Source organism: Muntiacus reevesi, chromosome 4 (genome assembly GCF_963930625.1).
Source record: "Muntiacus reevesi chromosome 4, mMunRee1.1, whole genome shotgun sequence".
Taxonomy (NCBI): domain Eukaryota; kingdom Metazoa; phylum Chordata; class Mammalia; order Artiodactyla; family Cervidae; genus Muntiacus; species Muntiacus reevesi.
Genome location: NC_089252.1, coordinates 66,127,651 through 66,147,114, shown reverse-complemented (window position 1 = coordinate 66,147,114; position 19,464 = coordinate 66,127,651). Strand labels below are relative to the sequence as shown.

Genomic DNA, 19,464 nt, shown 5'->3' with positions numbered 1-19,464 from the left:
ATTCTTTACCCACCGAGCCACCTGGGAAATTTTCCCTGGAGAGGATCAATTGGGAATTTTCAAGTGAGAGACAGAAATGATGAAATTGGACAGATGCAATCCTGAGTCAGAATTAAATGAACACCTGCTGTAGCCACTGATGCTCTTCCAGTTCAAGCTTATAAGTTTCTCATCCAGCTTTTGGGTCCTTGAGAAAAATTTCCAGGACCTGGTCTAACGTTGAGAAATATAGTTTCCTTCTTCAACTTGTGCCTACCTGAGATTTGGGGGAAAGTTGTCCATGTGTCCATGATTGGATCCTGTGTCCACACTGAGCTCTCAGGGTTAAGTTTGGAAAGGCATTAGAGACCGTGGCACCCTTCCTGCTACTGACTTTGCTGGGGGCCAGCCCTCCAACACGCCTGCTGCTTTTCTGGGCTGGTCCTTGGAGTCCCTGTGGCCTTTCATCATAGGAGCAGCGCTTCCCTCAAGTGCTCACGTGTGTCCAGATCACATGGGGGCTCGTAACCTTCAGGCTCTGCAGGAGGAGGGGCAGAAGTCGGGCGTGTTCAGGGGTTAGAGAGTTTCAGTTTCACAAGACGAAAAAGTTCCAGAAATTTATTGCCCAATAAGATGAATAGAATTGATACTACTGAACTGTACACTTAGTTAAGATGTTAAACAAGCAGTCAGATGTAAAGTGATTGGTCATAACTATGCACTAAGGCCTGTACATTGCATTGTATATAAATTCTGTTTCGATTCAAAAATGGCATCAAAACGCAAACAGAACACAGGTCTGGGTGCCTGTCCCCAGAGTTCCTGGTTCTGAAAACCTGGGATAGGACCCAGCCTTTGCATTTCTTTCTTTTTTTCTTTTATTAAGCATCTTTTGGGAGAAGGGGGCTGCGCTGGATCTTCTTTGCGACATGTGGGCTTTCTCTCGTTGCAACAAGCAGGGGCTGCTCCCTAGTTGCAGTGTGTGGGCGTCTCATTGCAAAGCACAGACTCCGGGAGCTCAGGCTTTGGGAGTTGTGGCACACACTTCCTTCGTTGCCCCGGGGCCTGTGGCATCTCCCCGAGCCGGGGACTGAAGCTGTGTCCCCTGCACTGGCAGCTGGATTCCCCGGACCACCGGGGAGGGAGTCCCAGACCTGGTGTTTCCATCAAGTTCCCGGTGACGCTGAGGCTGCAGGTTGGAGACAGTGTGTTAGGCAGGCCAGATCCCGAGCTCCCCCCGCCCCGATCCATCCTGCTCCTTCTCCTGGCTTTGTGCCTTTTTTCCCCATCCCTGCCTTAGAGGCGGAGTCCATGGCTGTGCATAATTTGTAGAAAAAGCTAGGTGGTCCAGCAGTTAGCGGCATCAAGAGTAAAGTCTGAAACACCCACTCTGGGGGGCGCCATCGAGTTTAGTCTCCTGTGTTCACTTTCTGAATAGAGCTGCTTACCCTCGGCCGAATCAGAAGAAATCCATCATACGGCACAGAGCATAGATCAATAACAACTATGGATATAGAAAGTCAGAACTCTCCTTGATGTGCATCTGTGGTTACGACAGAAGCAAATCACAGAGGGTAGAACTCCTTGATGTTTGCAGTTACAGAATCATTTTCTATCGCCTCCGCCGCCACGCCATACATCATTTCATCACCTTTTTGTTTTTGCGGTGAAGGCCTTTGTAAAATTGTTCTTCTGTGCTTCATTCGGCATTTTAGACTTTTTTAAACGATCTGCTCTCACTGAGCTTTTTGTTGTGAAAATGTTAAGAAAAGACAGGCATGGCGGTAGCCTGTGAATGACCCTGGGGAGGCTTCCATGTGGGGTTTTAGAGCAGAGAGGGACTGCTTCAGCCCCGGGATCATCAGAGCCTTCGTCAGGACATGCGTGCTCTTGCCGCAGAGAAATAACAAACGGTGGCGCCCCGGAAGTGAGTTGGGAGGAGGTTCACAGGGTCAAAACTGCTGCAGTGATGGATGTTTTCTTTGCACGCTGACCAGCAGGGTAGCCGCTAGCCACCTGTGGCTGCCAAGTGCGTACAGTGAGGCTGGGTAAGGTGTGTTTCGTTTTAACGGATCCCCGTATCTGCTTAGTGTGGTGGCTACCACGTCAGGCAGGGCAAAGTCTAGGCTGGAGGAGGGTCAGGTGAGCAGCAGGAGGGGGTGTGAGAAAGGGGTCTGGGGGACGAAGGCCCCCAAATGCTGGGCTGAGTGAGCAGATCATTGTCTCTGGGCAGTGGGAGACTAAACGGAGAAGCGGGTGCTCAGGACAGAACCTTCTCGTGGTGCCAGACGAGTGTGAGAGGAGGGGTCTGGAGCAGACGAGAGTCTGGGGGGGGGGCCGGGGTTCTATGAGATGTGCCCAGGGCCCAGGGTGTGATGGCAGAGGTGGGGGAGCCAGGGGGGTGTATAAGCAGGGGTGCTGGGTGCTGGGGAGGTGTCCGTGAGCCTGCAGGCTCAGCCTGGGTGACAAGAATGGTGAGCGAAGCAGGGAAGGTGGGGTGCTGGGGGGCCCTTGAGTTGTGTGTGGGCCTGAGAGGCGAGAAAAAATGCTAACGGTTCTTTCCCAGTTGAGTGATGCCACGTCTGAGTTCTCAAGTGCTCCTCTGCAGTCCCTGGTTGACTAAAATAATGCCACCTGCTGGCATTAGGACCAGAGTGGCCGCTGGTTCCATCAGCTGCCTCCAGGACCCGCCTCCTCCTTCCTTCTGAACTGCCTGCCGCTGCCTTACTGCTCCCCACAGCTCCGGCAAGAGCTCCTGTTCACCTCACAGCTGGAAACGCAGGCCAGCCACGGTCCACGTGGGGCCGCGGAGCCCCGGCCGTGTCCTGGACCGTCTGCCCCTCTCCCGTGCCTCCCACGGAGCCTGATGGTCTGTCTGGATGAGGGAAGCGGCGGGGCATCCTCGGCAGCCCCCTGCCCTCATGCTCCCTCACGCTGGGCCGCGGCTGCAGGAAGCTTCTAGAGTGGTTCTCAGTGCCCATCGGCCCTGAGAGTCACACTGCTGCTTAAACAGGCCGTCTCCCCGGGGCCTGGGGTGTGTTCATCAGCCTCTTAGAGATCCTCAGCAGTTGCTCACTTCCAAAGGGGCAAGCCAAGTGTGTATTTATTCCTTCAAAGAGTATGTCAGTGTCAGTATGTATGTCCTGTCTTTGTTGATAGAGAGACAGTGGTGGATAAAACACAGCCTGGTTCCTGAGAGTGGACCTTCTCTGCCAGGGAGATGTGATCTCCCGGGCATACGATCCTTGCTGGGAGAAGCAGCAGAGATAGGAGACTAGGGGAAGTGGAGAGGACCACGAGGACGTCACTCAGGTCAGCTAACACTTGAGTGAGACCTGAGGGAAGGGAGGGAGGGAGTCAGGCAGGAATCCGGGGCGGGGAGGGTGGGGTGGAGGTTGGTAACAGCAGGTGCAAAGGCCCTGGGGTAGGTGCGCACTTGACGTGCCCAAGGAGCAGGAAGTGGATGGTGGGGCCTGAGAAGGGTGCAGGAGGGACGTGTTGGGAAGGAAGGTGAGAGAAGCAGTGGGCTTCGTGGGCTTCAGGGAGGATTTTGATGTGGAAGAAAGTGGGGAGGGCTTTGAGCGCTGGAGTCAGAGGATCTGCCTTATGACGGAAGATGCCTCTGGCTGCTGAGAGGAGATGGAGCCTTCAGGGCAGGGGCCCAGAGACTGACCGGGACGGGGGTGCAGTTAGTAAGTGAGGGTTGGCGGCGGCCGGTGGCAGGGTGTGGAGGCTGTGAGAGCAGTCAGCGCCGAGATGCAGCTTGTAGGCTTTGCTGGGGCGAGCGGTGTGGGGGGAACAGGAGTAAGGTGGGCGCGGGGGTGCTGCTGAGTCTTCCAGCTGAGAGCGTGGGAAGCAAAGTTGCCATGTTCTGAGACACAGGGGCGCAGGTTGGAGGTGCGAGCTGAAAGGTATGCTTTGGACGTGATACGTTGAGATGCCTACGAGTGCGCTAGTTCTCTATTGCCGCTGTAACAAACTGGCTCAAGCTCATTGGTTTAAAACAGTGTAAACTGGTTGCTCTTTCTCCTGGGAAGTACCACATTCACAGGGCCCAGGGTGAGGACTTGGACATGTCTGGAAGTCCATGGTTCTGCCTCATTGCTCAGGCGGGTGTGGGCAGGCAGTCAGACACACGAGGCCGGGGGTCAGCAGAGAAGGCTGATCTGAGATGTACATTTAGAAGCCGTCAGTGTACGAATGGTCTTGAAGCCAGTCAGTCACATGGGCTCTCCCAGTTGAGGGGGAGGGTCAAAGCCATGGATCATCTGGGCTCAGCCAGACCTCTCTAACTGGTGTGTCTCTCCCATTGGAAGGGCCCCTCCTTTCTCTGCTGCCCTAAGCGCTGCTTCTTGGTGAGACTTGGCCCAGAGTCTGGCACTGCACAAGTCACCCTCCTCCTGGCCTTGTCTGACTTTGCATCACGTGTCTTTTAATTTTTTAATTGTCATTTTAAAATGATACCTTTGTTGAGATCGTTCACAGGCCGTGTCAGTCCACCCATTTCAATTGTGTTTCAGGATGCTCCCAGCACCACAGTCAGCTTTAGGATATTGCCATCATCTCATAAAGGACCTTAGCTCTTAGCCGTCACCCCAGATCACCCCAGCCCCCACCAACCACTAATCTACTACCTGTCCCTATAGACTGACCCGTTCTGTACATCTCACATGAGCAAGACTGTAGCATTGGTAATCTTCTGTGATTGGCTGGCCTTTTCAATTTAAATCTGGATTTTGTCCATGCACGCTCTACTTTTTCTGATTTTTCTTTAGTTTTCTTCAGTGCTTACAGGTTTTTTTTTTTTTTTTTAACTGAGCACATATTACAAAACCAGCCTTTGTGTTGACATTCTAGAATTGGACACCCAAGGTATACAGTTTCCTGTCGTCATGGAGCTCTGAGTTGGCTGAGTTGACAGCCTCACTGTCCGCTCCTGAGCTCCTAGCTGACTTTGCTGATGGATCAGGGCCTTCATCCTCCTGCAACCTGAAGGAGACTTCGAATTTACATTGACCCAGAGCCCTGAGCAGTCAGCCCGAATCATCAGTATTCCTTGTACCAAAAGAGTCCTGGCAGTCCTGCTCTGACGGGGAAGCAGATGGATGTGCTGTTGCATAAATACCATAATACCGTACGGGAAGGGACTTCCTGGGTGATCCAATGGTTAAGACTCCACACTCCCAATGCAGGGGATGTGAGTTCAAGCCCTGGTGAGGGGACTAAGATCCCATATGCCCCGAGGCATGGCCAAGAGATAAATAAACTTTCTGATAACAAACTATTAATATATATCATCCTTTAAAAAAAAAGGCACAGCAATCGAGCCTCCCATGGTACTTAGAAATTACGGTGCTCATAAGTATTTTAAAAAAATGCAATTGGGGAAGTGCCAAATTGGGCACAGTCAGGGTGCTTATGGAGTCCTGGTTAGGATAGAGGCATTGCCTCCACCCACATGAAGCGCAGCTAAACTACAGTCTCGAATGATGAGTTGAAACTTACCACTCCCACCCAGGGCTCCCGCAGACCCCCATTTGTAGGATACAGGGACTGTTTCTTGAGCATCCTTCTGTCTTCAGCATCTCAGGAGATGCTTTGCTGATCATGAGCATTTGAGGAGACTGATGTGGTAGCTCATTCAAGTCTGGTACCTGCTTATCCCTCAGCTCTCCCTAAGGGTGGGAGGTCTTTTATTTCTTAAACCACCACTTTTTCTTTTACCAGAGTCCAGAAAGACTAGGATGGACCTCAGGGAGTTTCTTCCCCACCTTTTCTGGGTAGCGTTGGACAGCAGCTGCCCACTCCCGTCACTCCCCACAGACCACAGCTGGACTCCTGGGGCCCGGGATGGCCTTCGCGCTCCGAGTCTCTATCCTGGCTGCCGTGCTGTTTGTCCTGTGCGATGCCTGGATCTGCTCGGGATCCTAGGCTGAGGTTTGCGAGGGGGATTTCTATGCATCCCTTCCTGCTGCGGCCCCAGGTCTGGGAACTGATGCTGCCTCTGGTGGTCAGGGCCATGGGCTGTTCAGAGGGCCGGGATCTTTGTGGCCCCAGAGCCCTCAGTGTCCTTGGCTGGGGCGGGGGTGGCCTGGGACAGAGTGTGGGCGGCATTCTGCAGCTTCCAGAAGGGTGCTGCCAAGATGGGGACAAGCCCAGGTGGGGGTGGCGGGCGCTTCAGCCGCGGCTTCCAGGTCCCCACACCCAGGGGTCCCCATGTCCCCGGCGAGGGTGCCTCAGCCTCAGGAGAGAAGCGGACTTTTGCTCACTGTTCCCTCTGCACCCGTGCCTCGTCTTCCCTGAGCCTCTCAGCGGCGTCCCCCTCCCCAGGGCTGGGTGGTACCCTCTCCATCTCACAGGTGAGGAGACAGCCTGGCAGGTGGAGGGCGGCAGGTTCAGGATTCACGCCCAGGGCCGGGTCTGCAGCCTCCGCTGAGTTCTCCCTGGATGTCTGGCTGCCCCGCAGAGCTGCGATGTGTGTCCTCTTTCTTTCCTCCTCGTGACTTTTAGCCCATCTTCAGGGGCTTCCTGTGAGTTGGCAAGCGTGACCCATGCCGCCAGCACCGTCCAGGACCAGGGCGTGGTAGGCACGCCCTCACCCCGCAGAACTTCGCGGAGCCCTTGCTCAGCTGTGAATTCAGGCTGCAAAGGGCCGGACTTTTGCTGATGCAGAAAAGGTCACGGAGCCCCGGACACAGCCCTGGCCCTTAGCCTGATGCACTGCGTCTGCGCCCTCATCTCACTTCCCAGTGCCCGCATGCCTGGGCTGGGCCCCGCTGATCTGCTTCCCCAGCCTCAACACAGCACAATCACCTCCCGCTTCCTTGGCTGCTGCCCCCTGCTGCCCTTTCTCCAGGCTTCCCCTGCTCCTTCGCGATTCCTCTCTTTTAAGGTGGTTTCCAAGCAGACATGGAAAAGGGCTTGGCCGTGCTCCTCCCCTGAATGCCTCCCTCGTGTGTCTTGAAAGGAATGCCTTCACAGTCCTCCCGGTGTGATGTTCCTGATGACGAATGCCCGCCCCACCTCTCCCGCTCCCTCTCCCCAGCAGCGAGCTCCTCTTGTCTTCCGGGGTGTGTTTGATGTACAATTAACCTTTCTGCAGGTCGGCTCCTTTGCTCAGGACGAGCATCTATCCTTCCAGTCTATGAGAGCCAAGTGTGGGAAGTGTGTGTGTATGTGTGGGTAGCGCCAGAGAGCCAGCCATCGCGGCCACTGGGAGGCAGCAGAGAAGGATTGTGACATCAGCGGCAGCCAGCTCAGCCTCCCCGGGGTGTGGACAGGCTTGGACTCGCGCCTGTCCGAGCTAGGAGCCGACTCCTCCATCAGGTCTTCCCTGACCGTGGCCTCGTCCTACTGACCTCCAAATGGCCCGATAAGGCCCCCCAACTGCGGGGCTGGCCTCCGAGGCACAGTTGGTCACCTGAGGCCACCGCGGCTGCCAACAGAGGACGGTACGTGTGAGGAGCCTCTGGCGTCTGGGCCGAGGGGCATCAGTCAGACCTGACACCACCCGAAGACCTGCGCCTGTCAGCAGCCCTCTGTCATGACTTCTGAGCGGAGACGAGCATCCATCCTTTGAGCGAGAACCCTCCCACGCAGCCAGGATGGCCTCCTTTTGGGGAATTAGAGACAGGCGCAAGAGAGACTCTTCTGGAGGAGAAACCCCGCGTGCGCTGAGCGTGGGGAGAACAGTAGGTCCCTGCGGTAGCCACCGTGTGCTTGGAGGACAAACATCACATCCGTGTCTGTCCTCGGGGAGTAATTGTTCCAGGCGCGTGGTGGCGAGGGCCGTGCCTTTGATCGTCCCGCGGTTTGTGGGTCTCACTGGGGAGCGCGAGACATGACCAGTGGAATTCGCTGCACAGCCGGCCGGCTGCAGGGGACCCAGGCTCTGCCAGTGCTGTTGATCGGAGCCCCAAGTTGGACTGGGACTTTGGATCCCTCTGTGCCAATCCTCGTGACCTTGGGCTGTTAGATGGGGCTTCTTAGGGTACCAGACGGCGCTGCTGTGTTGATGTGCTCTGAGGATAGGGTCATGGTTGTGACCGCTTGGTTACATGGCCTGTAAATACCGAGATGGAGAAAAAATGACCAGAGACTGAAGCGACGGTAACACTATTATCAGTAGAACCAAAAAACAGTTGGTTTGGTGGTTGGTCCCTGGGCACTTGTACCTCCTAGACACTCAGATCCTCTTGCTCTTCTGGAATTCGCCAGGTTCCCTGTCTTGTTCTCTTAGTCTTTCTCTGTTTACCCGCCCTCCCAGGCTCTCTGGCCCCCCTTAGCGCTATCCATGTTTCAACTTCACGTTTCTGTTTTTTCTAAAACCTCTCATTTTGGGGAAGACCAGCTTCCCCTGACTTGTATCCCTTAGTGAGCAAAAGCCGATCGCCCTGGTGGCCGTGAGTGCATGTCGTTGCATGTTCTGTGTAGCTGTGACCTCGAGAAGCACGTGGCATATGAGGCCACGTCATTTCCCAGTTACTCCTCCGCCCACTGCCATGGTCGTGACATTGAGGGCATTTAAGGGTGGTGATGCTTGGGGTCTTCCCCGCCACCCACCTCTCGGTGGCCCTCAGAATACCAGACAGTGTTCTTGGCATGGCTGGGTCCCCCTTTTTCTGTAAAGACAGTATCTGGGCTACGTCCAGTTCTTGCATCCAATGCCAGGGTTTTGGGATTGACTCAGCCCACCCATACCTCCGTGCCGAGGTACCAGCAGGCAGGGAGCGATGCCAGACTTTTAAAAAGCGATTGAGCTGCAGCGTGTTCACCACTGGAAGAGAAGTTGATGTTCATTCTCTAGCTGGCTTTCTGTCTTGATCAGGTAGACTTTTGGGGAAGGTTGCAGCTCAGTAGAGCTCAGTGGGTTCTGTCATTCTGTTGAAGATGTAGTCCAGCTAAAAATACCTCTTGTCAGGATGCTTGTTTTCCTGGCAAAAAGTTGGCTGCCGGCACCTATCTGATCCTTGCTGGAGGAAAGCCTTCAGACCCACATGGCTGTATTTTGGGGCTCCATGGGGAGCCGCTCCCTGCCCAACAGTGAAATGACTTCTTGGAAGACTGGGAAAGGCACAGGCCTCTCTCTAAGGCCTTGAGGCGAAGGCTCAGCCATTTGATTTAAGTCACTGGGTTAAAGAGGACATTAGTAGATCCAGCTGTTTATATTGGCCCCAGGCCCCAGTCCAGACAGCAGGGGAGATCACTGTGAAGAAAGACAGACACTGTCTGAGGAAGGGAAAATAGGAAAGGCCCGGGAAGAGGGTGGGTTTGGGGAGCATGGCGTGGAGTGAGGCCTCTGATAGGGACCTGCATGGACTCTGAAGATAAATGTCTGTTACCTGGTTGGTTTTTCCCCTGGAACTGACTCCAACTGTTATTACATCACACCTGTGTATTGAATAAAAGAGATTGGAATTTCAGTCTTGCTTGGAATTTGCATTTGTATGAAGGAATGAGGATTTTTGTGAAAAGGATGAGTCACCAGCCAAGTCCAGTGTCTCTGCGATCCCAGTATCCCCTCTGACAGGACACAGGACCCACATGGATCTAACACGAGTTGCGGTGTTGCTTCTGGCTTTGGACCCCAAAGCGGGGATGAGCTTCTCCCTCTCAGATGAGGCGTTGAGATCGGTAATGAGGCAGGGGCGCGTCTGGCGCTGGGACCTCCTCTGGTTCAGCCACTTCCCAGCCTGAGAGCCCAACTCTCTTCCATGACTCTTCAGACCTTGAGAGGCCTGAGGTCAGTCTAGGCAGGACCCACTCTATAAAATGCCCTCCCTCCCCAATTTGAGTATGAAATGTCAAGGGTGACAGATACCACTTTTTTTTTTGAAGATTTTGTTGTTTTGTTTTGTATGTGGACCATTTTTAAAGTCTTTATTGAATTTGTTATAATGCTGCTTCTCTAGCTGGCTTTGTTTTGGTTTTTATTATTATTTTTTTTTGGCTGCAAGGTCTTAGCTCCCCAACTAGGGATCGAACCCTCGGCCCCTGCATTGGAGGGGAAGTCTAAACCACTGGACGGCCAGGAAATTCCCCTAGCAGTAGATATCTCACTGAGTGTCCCTGGGACCCAGGTTAAGAACCCTTGCCCCAGGGGCCAGGTCACTGCTCAGCCGCCAGGGGGCGCCAGCTGTCTGTCGGCCTTTTCCTGGCCCTCCGCTTGCTTTTCTGCCCTCACTCTTGCTAGCAACGCAGGAGTCACTGGCTTGTTGTAGCACCCCACACTCTGCGGTGCTCATGTGGTAGAAATCCTGAGTCATAATTTTTGTTTTTACTAAAAGCTTCATTTTTCCAAAGTCTGCTTTTCTTTACAACATATCCTAATTCCATTATATCTTCAAGTTTGCAGACCTTTTTACTGCCCAGCTGGCTCATTTGCAGAGCTCTCCAGGGGATGGGGGAGGGGGATCTGAAGATGCTTCTTGATCAGGTCTTAGGAATTTTCTCAGTGTTATAAAGCCGTTTTTTTCCTTTCAGTTTTCTTCTGAGGCAGAGAAACACTGTTCAGCCACCTCTGGTCCCCTGGGGAGAGGAGCAGACCTCGATGAGCAGGAGGGGGAGGATGCCACCAGCACGTGGGCCTGACGGTGGAAAAGAGATTGGATCCACTGACCGTTACCGCTGTTGTGGATTTCATGTCAGAGCAGCAGAATCTGCAAGCCCTTGACCTTGAAAGGGGAGGTTTTCTGCCTTTAAGACTCCATCAAAGCTGGTTCTTTGAATTCTCCATTTTTCAGAGACCCTGCTAACTGTGGGTGCTTTGCAGATGCCCACAAATTGGCATTCATATGGCCAGTTGACCTTCAGCCTGATGTGCCCTGTTGGAGATGTCTACCCTCCATCCACGCATGCCTGTATTTTTTTTTTTTTTTTTTTTTTTGATAATTACTACTTTTTTATTCACTTTTATTTATTTTTGGCTCTTCTGGGTCTTTGTGGCTGTGAGTGGGCTTTCTCTAGTTGCAGCAAACCTGTGCGGTGCATAGGCCTCTCATTGCTGTGGCTTCCCTTGTGGTGGACGCAGGCTCTGGGCATGCGGGCTTCAGTAGTTGTGGCACATGGGTTTAACTGACTTGATGCATGTGGGATCTTCCTGGACCAGGGATTGAACCCATGTCCCCTGAATTGGCAGGCAGATTCTTATCCACTGGACCACCGGGGAATCCCACACCTCCCCATTTTTAGACCCACACAAAAAGGTGGGCTCACCTGCATATGAATTGAGTTCCAGTTTGGATGGAATTGGAGGAGGGGTGGTTCTCTAATATGTTCACTGACAAAGTGATGAATGAAACCACCTTTTAAAAAAAAAAAAAAACTTGATTATTTATTCGAGGTTTGGTAGGAGAATTTTTGCAGGTTCTCAGAAGCTGGGAGAGACAGGAATATTACTGGATCCTTGTTTAAGCTCAGGGCACAGTTTGCTAAGGATCTGCGCCAGTAAGGGGATGAGTATCAGACTCCCCGTGGCCTTTCTTCCCTTGACGGGACTTCAGGGCTCCTGGAGTTCTGGCCGCCAGTCACCCTGGAGTGAGTCAGCTTCTGGGGCCTGTGCGCCGGCCTGCTTTCTCTTTGCTGGAGCCTGGTGGTATCATGAGACACGGGAAATGTGACGCTGATTGGAGTGGGACGAGCTGGAGAGGCTTGTGTGCGCAGTAATGTTTGTTTGCTGTGGCAGGATCTTGCGGAAGGCTTCTTGGCTCCTGGAAATCAGGAACCGGCTGGGTTTAGTTTTCAAGGAAGGCAGACAGCAGGAGACGTGAGGTCTGGGTGGTCTGTAAGCATCTCCCTGAGAGTGGCTATGGATGGGAGGGGTGGAGAGTTCCCCACTCACTGGTCTACAGGCAGAGGAAAAAAATCACAGTTTCGGGAAAAAGAAGCCTTCTTCACTTCGCGAAGCTGACTTGAGCTATTGATTTGTTTACCTCACACTCAATACTCTGTGAGAGCACCTCATTTCAGGCAGGAACAATTGCACTCCAAATGGAGCTCCCTTTCCTTCTGAATTTCTGTTTTGGAGAACAGTTGATGAGCAATGTTGTGTTCCTTTCTGGAGTCCAGCAGCGATGCAGTTGTACACTTACAGGTATCTGTTCTTCTTCAGGGTCTTTTCCCATGGCGCTCCCTTTCTTGTTGAGATGTGCAGGGACCTTGAAAGCCACGCCTGCCTCCTCCAGCGCAGGCTGGTAACCTGATTTGCCTCCTTCCTTAAAACGTTATTTAAATGTATTTGGTCGTGCCGTGTCTTCGTTGTGTGAGGTCTTGACTTGCGGTGTGTGGGCTCTCAGCTGCAGGGTGTGGGTCTGGTTCCTTGACCAGGGACCAAACCTGGGCCCCTGCGTGGGGATTGCAGAAAATAGCCCTGGACCACCAGGGGAGGCCCATGATTGCTTCCGGTTGTGCTTTCACCTCCCGACACAAGATGCCCAGGTGTTGCCTTCTCCTGCCCCATCGCCCCTGGTGGAGGGAAGTCTGCTGGTACTTCCTGCCTGTCAGATCGCTGCAGAGGAGGTAGCAGCTGCATCACCTCGGCATGGGCTTTGCTGGTGGCTCAGTGGTAAAAGAATCTGCCTGCAATGCAGGAGATGCGGATTCAGTCCCTGGGTCGGGAAGATCCCCGTGAAGGAGGGACTGGCTACCCACTCCAGTATTCTTGCCCGGAGAATCCGTGGACAGAGGAGGCTGGCAGGCTCTATAGCCTGTGGGGTCGCAACGAGTCAGACAGAACTGAGAAACTAACACGGTTCACCTTCACACTGAAGGGTGGGTGTCTGAGCTTTCTGGCTTCAGTGGCGCCTGACTTGAGATGCAAACTCACAGAGCACGGAGGCAGCCACCCTTTAAAATTCCCCTAAAAGGCAGAGGAGAGGAGCGAGGAGAGTGAGGAGGACAGGTGTGTGGGAGGGCGGCCCTGCGTCAGCCCGTCGGGCTCACAACTGCAGCGGCCTTGATCGCCACGGGCGCTGAAGCTGGAGGACAGACAGGGCCTCCGGGCACTGATGGAAAGGTCTGGGCTTCTGTCCCCCTGTTCCGGATTTCCCAGCATGGCCCCAGACATCCCTCAGGTCCGTCCTCTGGATCACGATGGGGGGACAGAGGCCCTCAGTTATTTCTGTATATCCGGCAAAGCACCTTTCCAGTGCTGTCACATAAGACACGTGGTGTGAGTCTGGGGAACCAGGCAGACGATGGAAGCTCGACTCGGCTGGAGGACAGCCCCGTGGACTTGGGAATAATTTGAGAAATGTGTCTAAGGAAAATGTCTATTTCAGTTGAAGTCTTAGGATCACTTTTCAATGGCATATTCATGTGTGTATTTGGCAGCATCATCGAGATCTTTGCGGCACACGCCCTTTCCACTTGTAGCCTGGGCTTCAGCAGTTGTGGCCCACAGGCTTAGTTGCTCCACAACATGTGGGATCTTAGTTCCCCCACCAGGCATTGAACCCATAACTCTTGTGTTGTGGGTTCATAACCAGTGGACCATCAGGGAAGTCCCTCAATTGAAATTTTTAAAACTTCTACCCTGGTGGGAAAAATACCTTATTTCCTCTGGAGTATTGGGGAGGGACGGCCAGCATGTGTGTGTGAAGCCGGATGATTATCAACAGCGTGATAAACTAAGTGACTTTTGTGTACTGGAAATAGATGTGATGGTTCTGTCTCCTGAGGTTGAAAATCATTAGTTTCTGTGTGGATATTTGGACAAGTCTATATCCTTTTACATGGAAACGTTCAAGCTTCTGTGTTTCTGTATTTTAAGTTCACTGTGCCTGACCTGTCAAAAGTAATTAGGAAAAATTATGGCATGTTTTGTGTGGAATGCTTTTGCTGACAGAGAAACAAGTACTATGAGAACATAAATGAGGAATGGTGAATAAAATGGTGATTTCTGTCAAGAGAAGAGTTCTTTGGTACTTAGGTATCAGAAAATTTTGCTCTCAGCAACTCCCCTGGCACATTTCATTAACTTGCCTGCTTTCTGTGTAATTTGGAAAATGGGAATCAAGCAACTGAATGAATAAAACTTGCATCAGGGAAAGCCCGGGGTCTGTTGGTGGATTGAAGTTTAGCATTGTTGTACCATTTCAGACCTTTTCTTTCCGTTTTCATTTTTGTTTCCCTGCCTAAATGAATGCCAGCACTGAGCCTTTTGGGGTCACACTTGCCATCTTGATGTTAACTAATGGGAGTAGAAATAATTTCAGAGTCAATTTTCACATAAATAAGGTAATGTCAGTTTCAGAGGTGTCTGATCTTTGCTTATAAACAGAAATTTGCATTACTTATAGTATAAATTTGCATTAGCTGTAGTGGGTTGTACAACAGGAAAACATCATTTGGGAATAGTGGAGATGAAGGGATTCGTGCCTGTATATTACAGTTACTTATCGTTTCTTGGAGGGCAGGAAGCTTTTTGTCAGGGGAGGTGCTTAGGTCAGAATGTTCACTCACTGATGAGGGGGGGAAGATGAGTGATTTCAGTGCTTGCAGGCGGGGCCTGCACCCCAAAGCTCGTCTTCGCCCCACGGCTGGGAGCACCAACTGGTGGAGAAGTTCTTTCTGAGCGAGCCTGGGCTCTCTGCCCTTTTGCCAGACAACAAGGGTGCGGTGCTGAGCCTCTCCCTTCTCGGGAGCAGCTGGTGATTTTTATTGATGATCTTGTTTTAGCCAAATTCAGGCCCTGAATTGGTTTTGTCCGAAGATGAGAAAAGCGACACTGAGGATCAGGAAGAGACGGAGCTGGGCGTCATGGAGGACCAGCGCAGTGTGATCCTTCACCTCATTTCTCAGCTCAAACTTGGGATGGATCTGACCAAGGTAGGAGTGCGTGTCCCGGGGCCTCGTGGCCGGCCGTCTGGGTGCTGTGCTTCCCTCCCAGGCTTCCCTGTCAAGCATGGATGCCCCGGGGGTGATTGGAAAGACTTTTTTTTTTTTCTTTTCCGACTGTGTCACACAACTTGTGGGATCTTAGTTCCCTGACCAGGGATTGAAGCTGAGCCCCTGCAGTGGAAGCATGGAGCTTAACCACTGGATCCACCCGGAAAGTCCCTGGAAAGGATATTTCATGAGGACACCCATCCCAAGAGTGAGAGCCTGGCATTTGCGTCTCTGGAGGACTTAAGATGCTCCAAGGGCGGGGAGAACACACAAGATGATGAGGACAATTCCAGATGGGATTTGTCTCCCACTGTGTCCTCGAGAGGATGAAAGGTGACCTAGAGAGATGCATGCGGCACATTAACCACAGAAAACAGGAGGAAGGAGACGGTGGGGGTGGGAGTGAGCCTGCCTCCTGGCATCTCCTCCCGGGCACCTGGCCACCTGCTGCTGCCGCCTGTCGCTGGCCTTCACCCTGCTGGTGACCAGACCTCAGTGCCCACGTGGGGAGCTGTGTGCCCGCTGGTTGGTGGACATGCAGTGACTCCTGCTGCTGTGAGCTCATCCTGGGAAACTGTAAGAGGACTCAGCATCCTCACGGTGATGTCCAGGACATGGCCCTCGTGGCGCCTCCCCCACTCTGGGCAGTGTCTTTGTCCTGGAGGCGAGAGGAAAGGCCACTGTGCCTGCAGCTGAGGGGTGAGGGTAGGCATCAGTGGCCGTGTGGGTTGGGGGAGGTGCCTGGACTTGACTGCCTAACCTACCTTGGGTTCCCTTGCCTTGTCCTGATTCTGATGCTGGAAATTCAGCCTCTGTGCACCAGTGCTGAAAGGAATCTCAGAGTTTTGGGTGATGCAGAGAAGAATAGCTTTATTGCTTTGTCAGGCAAAGGGGGACCCAGCGGCCTCATGTCCTCAAGTGTGTGCGTCCCGACCCAGGAGGGTTTGGTGAGGAGTTGTAGAGCAGTGTTCAAGGGCGGAGCTGCTGATGAGGCTCGGGGTGTGTGCAGGGCCTGTACTCCTTTAGTCTGGACCAGGTGATCTCCTCTAGAATGGGGGTTGATCCATCTTACATTTGTTTATCCATCTTGTATGTAATGTTGTTTATCCATCTTCTACATAATAATTTGCACCTGCTAATCCCAAACTGAAACGACAACCCCGATTAGGACTTGAACCCAAGGTCTTTTCATTGAGATCGCACACCTGGTCTCAGGATTTAATGAAACTCAGGTTCTTGATGTCTTATCACAGAAAGAATTCAGTGAGAGACAGAGTGATAGGTAAGAAGTGGATTAGTTTAGAGAGAAGCACAGTCTACTGACAGAGTGTGGGCCCTCTCAGAAGGCGAGAGAGGCCCCCAAATATGGCATCTTCAGTTTTTATAGGCTAGGTAATTTTATAGGCTAATGAGCAGGAGAACTGCTACCACTATGTTGAGGAAGGGGCGGGAATTCCCAGGGCTCGGGCCACTACCCGCTTCTTGATGTTTGTCGGGCAGCCTCAGGACTCTCCTGGCACTGGTGGGTGTGCTGTTTGGTTGGTTGTGTTATGCCGAGCATATCCTGAGGCTCGAGGTCTGGCGGAAGTCGACTCACCCACCACCTTGAACTGGCTTGTTCTAACCAGCTGTCGTCACGTCCTGTGGCTGTCTCACTCTTTTAAAGGTTGTGCCCTCCCCCTTCCCTTTTGTTTCAGAACTCACCCTCTGTCCCTTCCCCACTCTCCCTCTCCCTTGGCAACCGCACTTCTGTTCTCCATGTCTCTGATTCTGTTCTGGTTTTGTAGATGTGCTGTGTCATAATGAAGATTCTGCCTGTATGTGATGTCACGTGGTGTTTGTCCGTCTCTGTCTGAGCTGCTTCACTAAGTGTGATCATCTCTGTGTCCATCCATGTTCCTGCAAATGGCGTTAGTTCTTCCTTTGTTAATGGCTGTGTAATATTCCGTTTTATGTATGCCCCTCATTTTCTTTATCCGTTCATCTACTGATGGACGTTTAGGTTGTTTGCATGTCTCGGCTGTCGTCAGTAGCGCTGCTGTGAACACGGGCGTGTGTATCTTTTCACATTGCAGTTTTATCTGGGTATATGCGCAGTACTGGGGTTCCTGGATCATGTGCTAGTTCTATTTTTAGTGGTTTTTGAGGACTCTCCAGTTTGTCTTTCACAGTGGCTACATCAAATTGCATTCCCACCAGCAGCGTATGAGGGTTCCCTTTTCTCCACACCCTCTCCAGCATTTCCTGTTTGTAGGTCATCTCTTTCTTATTGTCTCCTCTCCTCTTCTCGGCTCTTGACTGTCATTCAGCGAAGCTTGTGCTAAACTGTCAGTGGATGAACTTGGCCGCAATGGTGCTTGGTCCAGGGAGCAGGCACCCTGGAGAGAGAAGATGCCTCCACTCAAGAATGAAGCTCTGGTCTCTCCATGAAATAAGTGCACGGCTCTGTCTTTGCAGAGATGGCCAGTGCTGCCACACTCAGGTCAGTGGCCTCACCAGGCCTTTAGGGCTGCATTTTGCAGTTTCCTGGACTTGTGACTGGTGGGGTCGTATAGCACTCCATGCTCAGAAGCATCCCAGGCTGGGTTACTGCTCTTCTGTTGCTGACTTGGAATTCATTTTGAACAGGAGGACTTGCATTTTCATTTTTCACCAGGCCCCTCAACACAGGTCTCTGGTCCTGCTTCGAAAAGCACCCTTGTCTGCCCCCCTTCCTCTGTTGTGGTTGCAGAAGCCTAAATTGCTGGTAAATTGCTCCGCTGGGTAGTCTGCTGCCCTTCCACAAACTGTGGGTAGTCCGGAAGGAAAATATAGGAAAAGGAGGAGCCAGAGAAGGTAGAGGTCACAGAAGGGCACTTTGACAAAGGGACATGTTGGTGGAGCCTGAAGAACAAGTGGACAGGAGTGGGAGGAAGGAGAGGAAGGGTGTTCCCGGTGGAGGGAACAGCATGGGCAAAGCCAGAGAGCGTACAGTGGTGGGATTTGCGAGAAGTGTGTACTAGGGGGCCCGGAGGAGCCTCAAATCTGGAGGGGTCAGATCTGCAGAGCCTTGTAGGCTGTTGAAGGAGGGTGGACTTGATCCTGGGGTCGATGGGGAACCTCTGGAGGGCTTGGAGCAGCTGGGAAACGTGTTCAGAGCCACTGCCCTGCCAAATCATGGGCTCCAGGGAGGCGGGCCCCAGGGTGCAAGGTTGAGCTTGGAGGTTTATGATGGTTTTCCCCTTGTTTCCAGGGCTCTGAAAGGCAGCTTTTACTAACGCGTGTGCTCTCTCATCGAGTATGTGTATATTGGGCTCCACACTGCCACATGCTGTTCTACACGCTGGGAGTGCAGCAGTGAACCCAACATTCAGAATCCATGCCCTCGTGGAGCCTGTGTGATAGTGGAAGGAGACAGACAGGAACCAAGAGGGCAAAAAGGATGTAGGGGTAGAAACGCAATGTAGACAGAGAGCATGGCGGGCCAGGGTTAAAGGTGAGGGGGCCAGGGCGGGCCTCCTAGATCAACTGCTCAGAGCAGGATTCCCCAGGTGTCACTGGAGTGCAGACCCCAGATGAAGATGCAGAAGTCAGGCAGGTGACCTCATAGTGGAAGGGCATTCAGGCCAGAGGGGACAGTGAGTGGGCAAGGCCCAGGGTGGATCTTGCTTGGCCAGGATGAGAGTGACTTGTGTGGGTTGGCAGGGGCTGGATCAGAGAACCTAGTCGGACATTCAGCACTTGGGTATCATTCTGGGTGGCATGGGTGCCGCTGGGGAGTGTCGAGCGGAGGGATGCAGGGCCTTCCTTGTATGCCTTTAATGTTTATTTTTGTGTTTGGCTGACTCGGGTCTTAGTGGCGGCACACAGGGTCTTCGTTGTGCCTTGTGGGACCTCCGGTCACAGTGCATGGACTCTGGTTGAGGCACGCGGGCTCCAGAGTGCACAGGCTTCAGTAGCTTCAATACACGGCTTAACTTGCTCTGTGACATGTGGGATCTTAGTTCCCCAACCGGGGATCAACCCACATCCCTTGCATTGCAAGGCGGATTCTTAAACCCTGGACCACCAGGGAAATTCCCTTCGTTATATTTTTCAAGGTTTGTTTTGACTCTTGTGTGGAAAGTGGACTGAGATGAGGTGAGTGGGGTGCAGGCAGCAAGGTCATGGTGGAAACGGCGGCGGTGACAGTCAGTGGGAAGGGTGGTGGCAGATCCTAGGTGTGCCTAGAAGGTGTGTCAGTGGGCTGTGACTGTCCTGTTTGCATGTAGATCAGATGTAGGATATGAGCTAAAGAGGAATAAAGAATGGCTCTAACCCACGTCACGGGGATGATAAAAATTAGAACTGTTGTTTGTTTCAGAGATCTCTTACTGGAGGAATTGACCACCCTAAACCAAATGACCTAAAATGACCATTTCACTTGTTCACAGTTATGCCGTCTAGGCTGGGCTCAGCTGAGCAGTTCTCCTGCTGGCCTTGCCTGTGGTCACTGCCTATGTGCCTGTCTTCAGCTGTTGGGCTGACTGTGGGCTGGACTCGGTTGGAGCAGCTGGGCCTTCCTCTCACCATGAAGTTCTAGGACCTTCTCTCTCCATGAAGTTCTAGGACCTTCCCTCG

The 19,464-nt window shown here is 52.6% G+C and overlaps 1 protein-coding gene across 1 annotated transcript in view; it reads left to right on the top strand.

Annotated features, from left to right (window-relative positions):
- Positions 1-19,464, top strand: part of OSBPL10 (oxysterol binding protein like 10) — a 311,518-nt gene that overhangs the window by 260,469 nt on the left and 31,585 nt on the right. Inside the window, exon 7 of the mRNA XM_065932925.1 lies at positions 14,656-14,805. Coding sequence (XP_065788997.1) covers positions 14,656-14,805 — 150 coding nt within the window. The remainder of the gene's footprint in view (positions 1-14,655; positions 14,806-19,464) is intronic.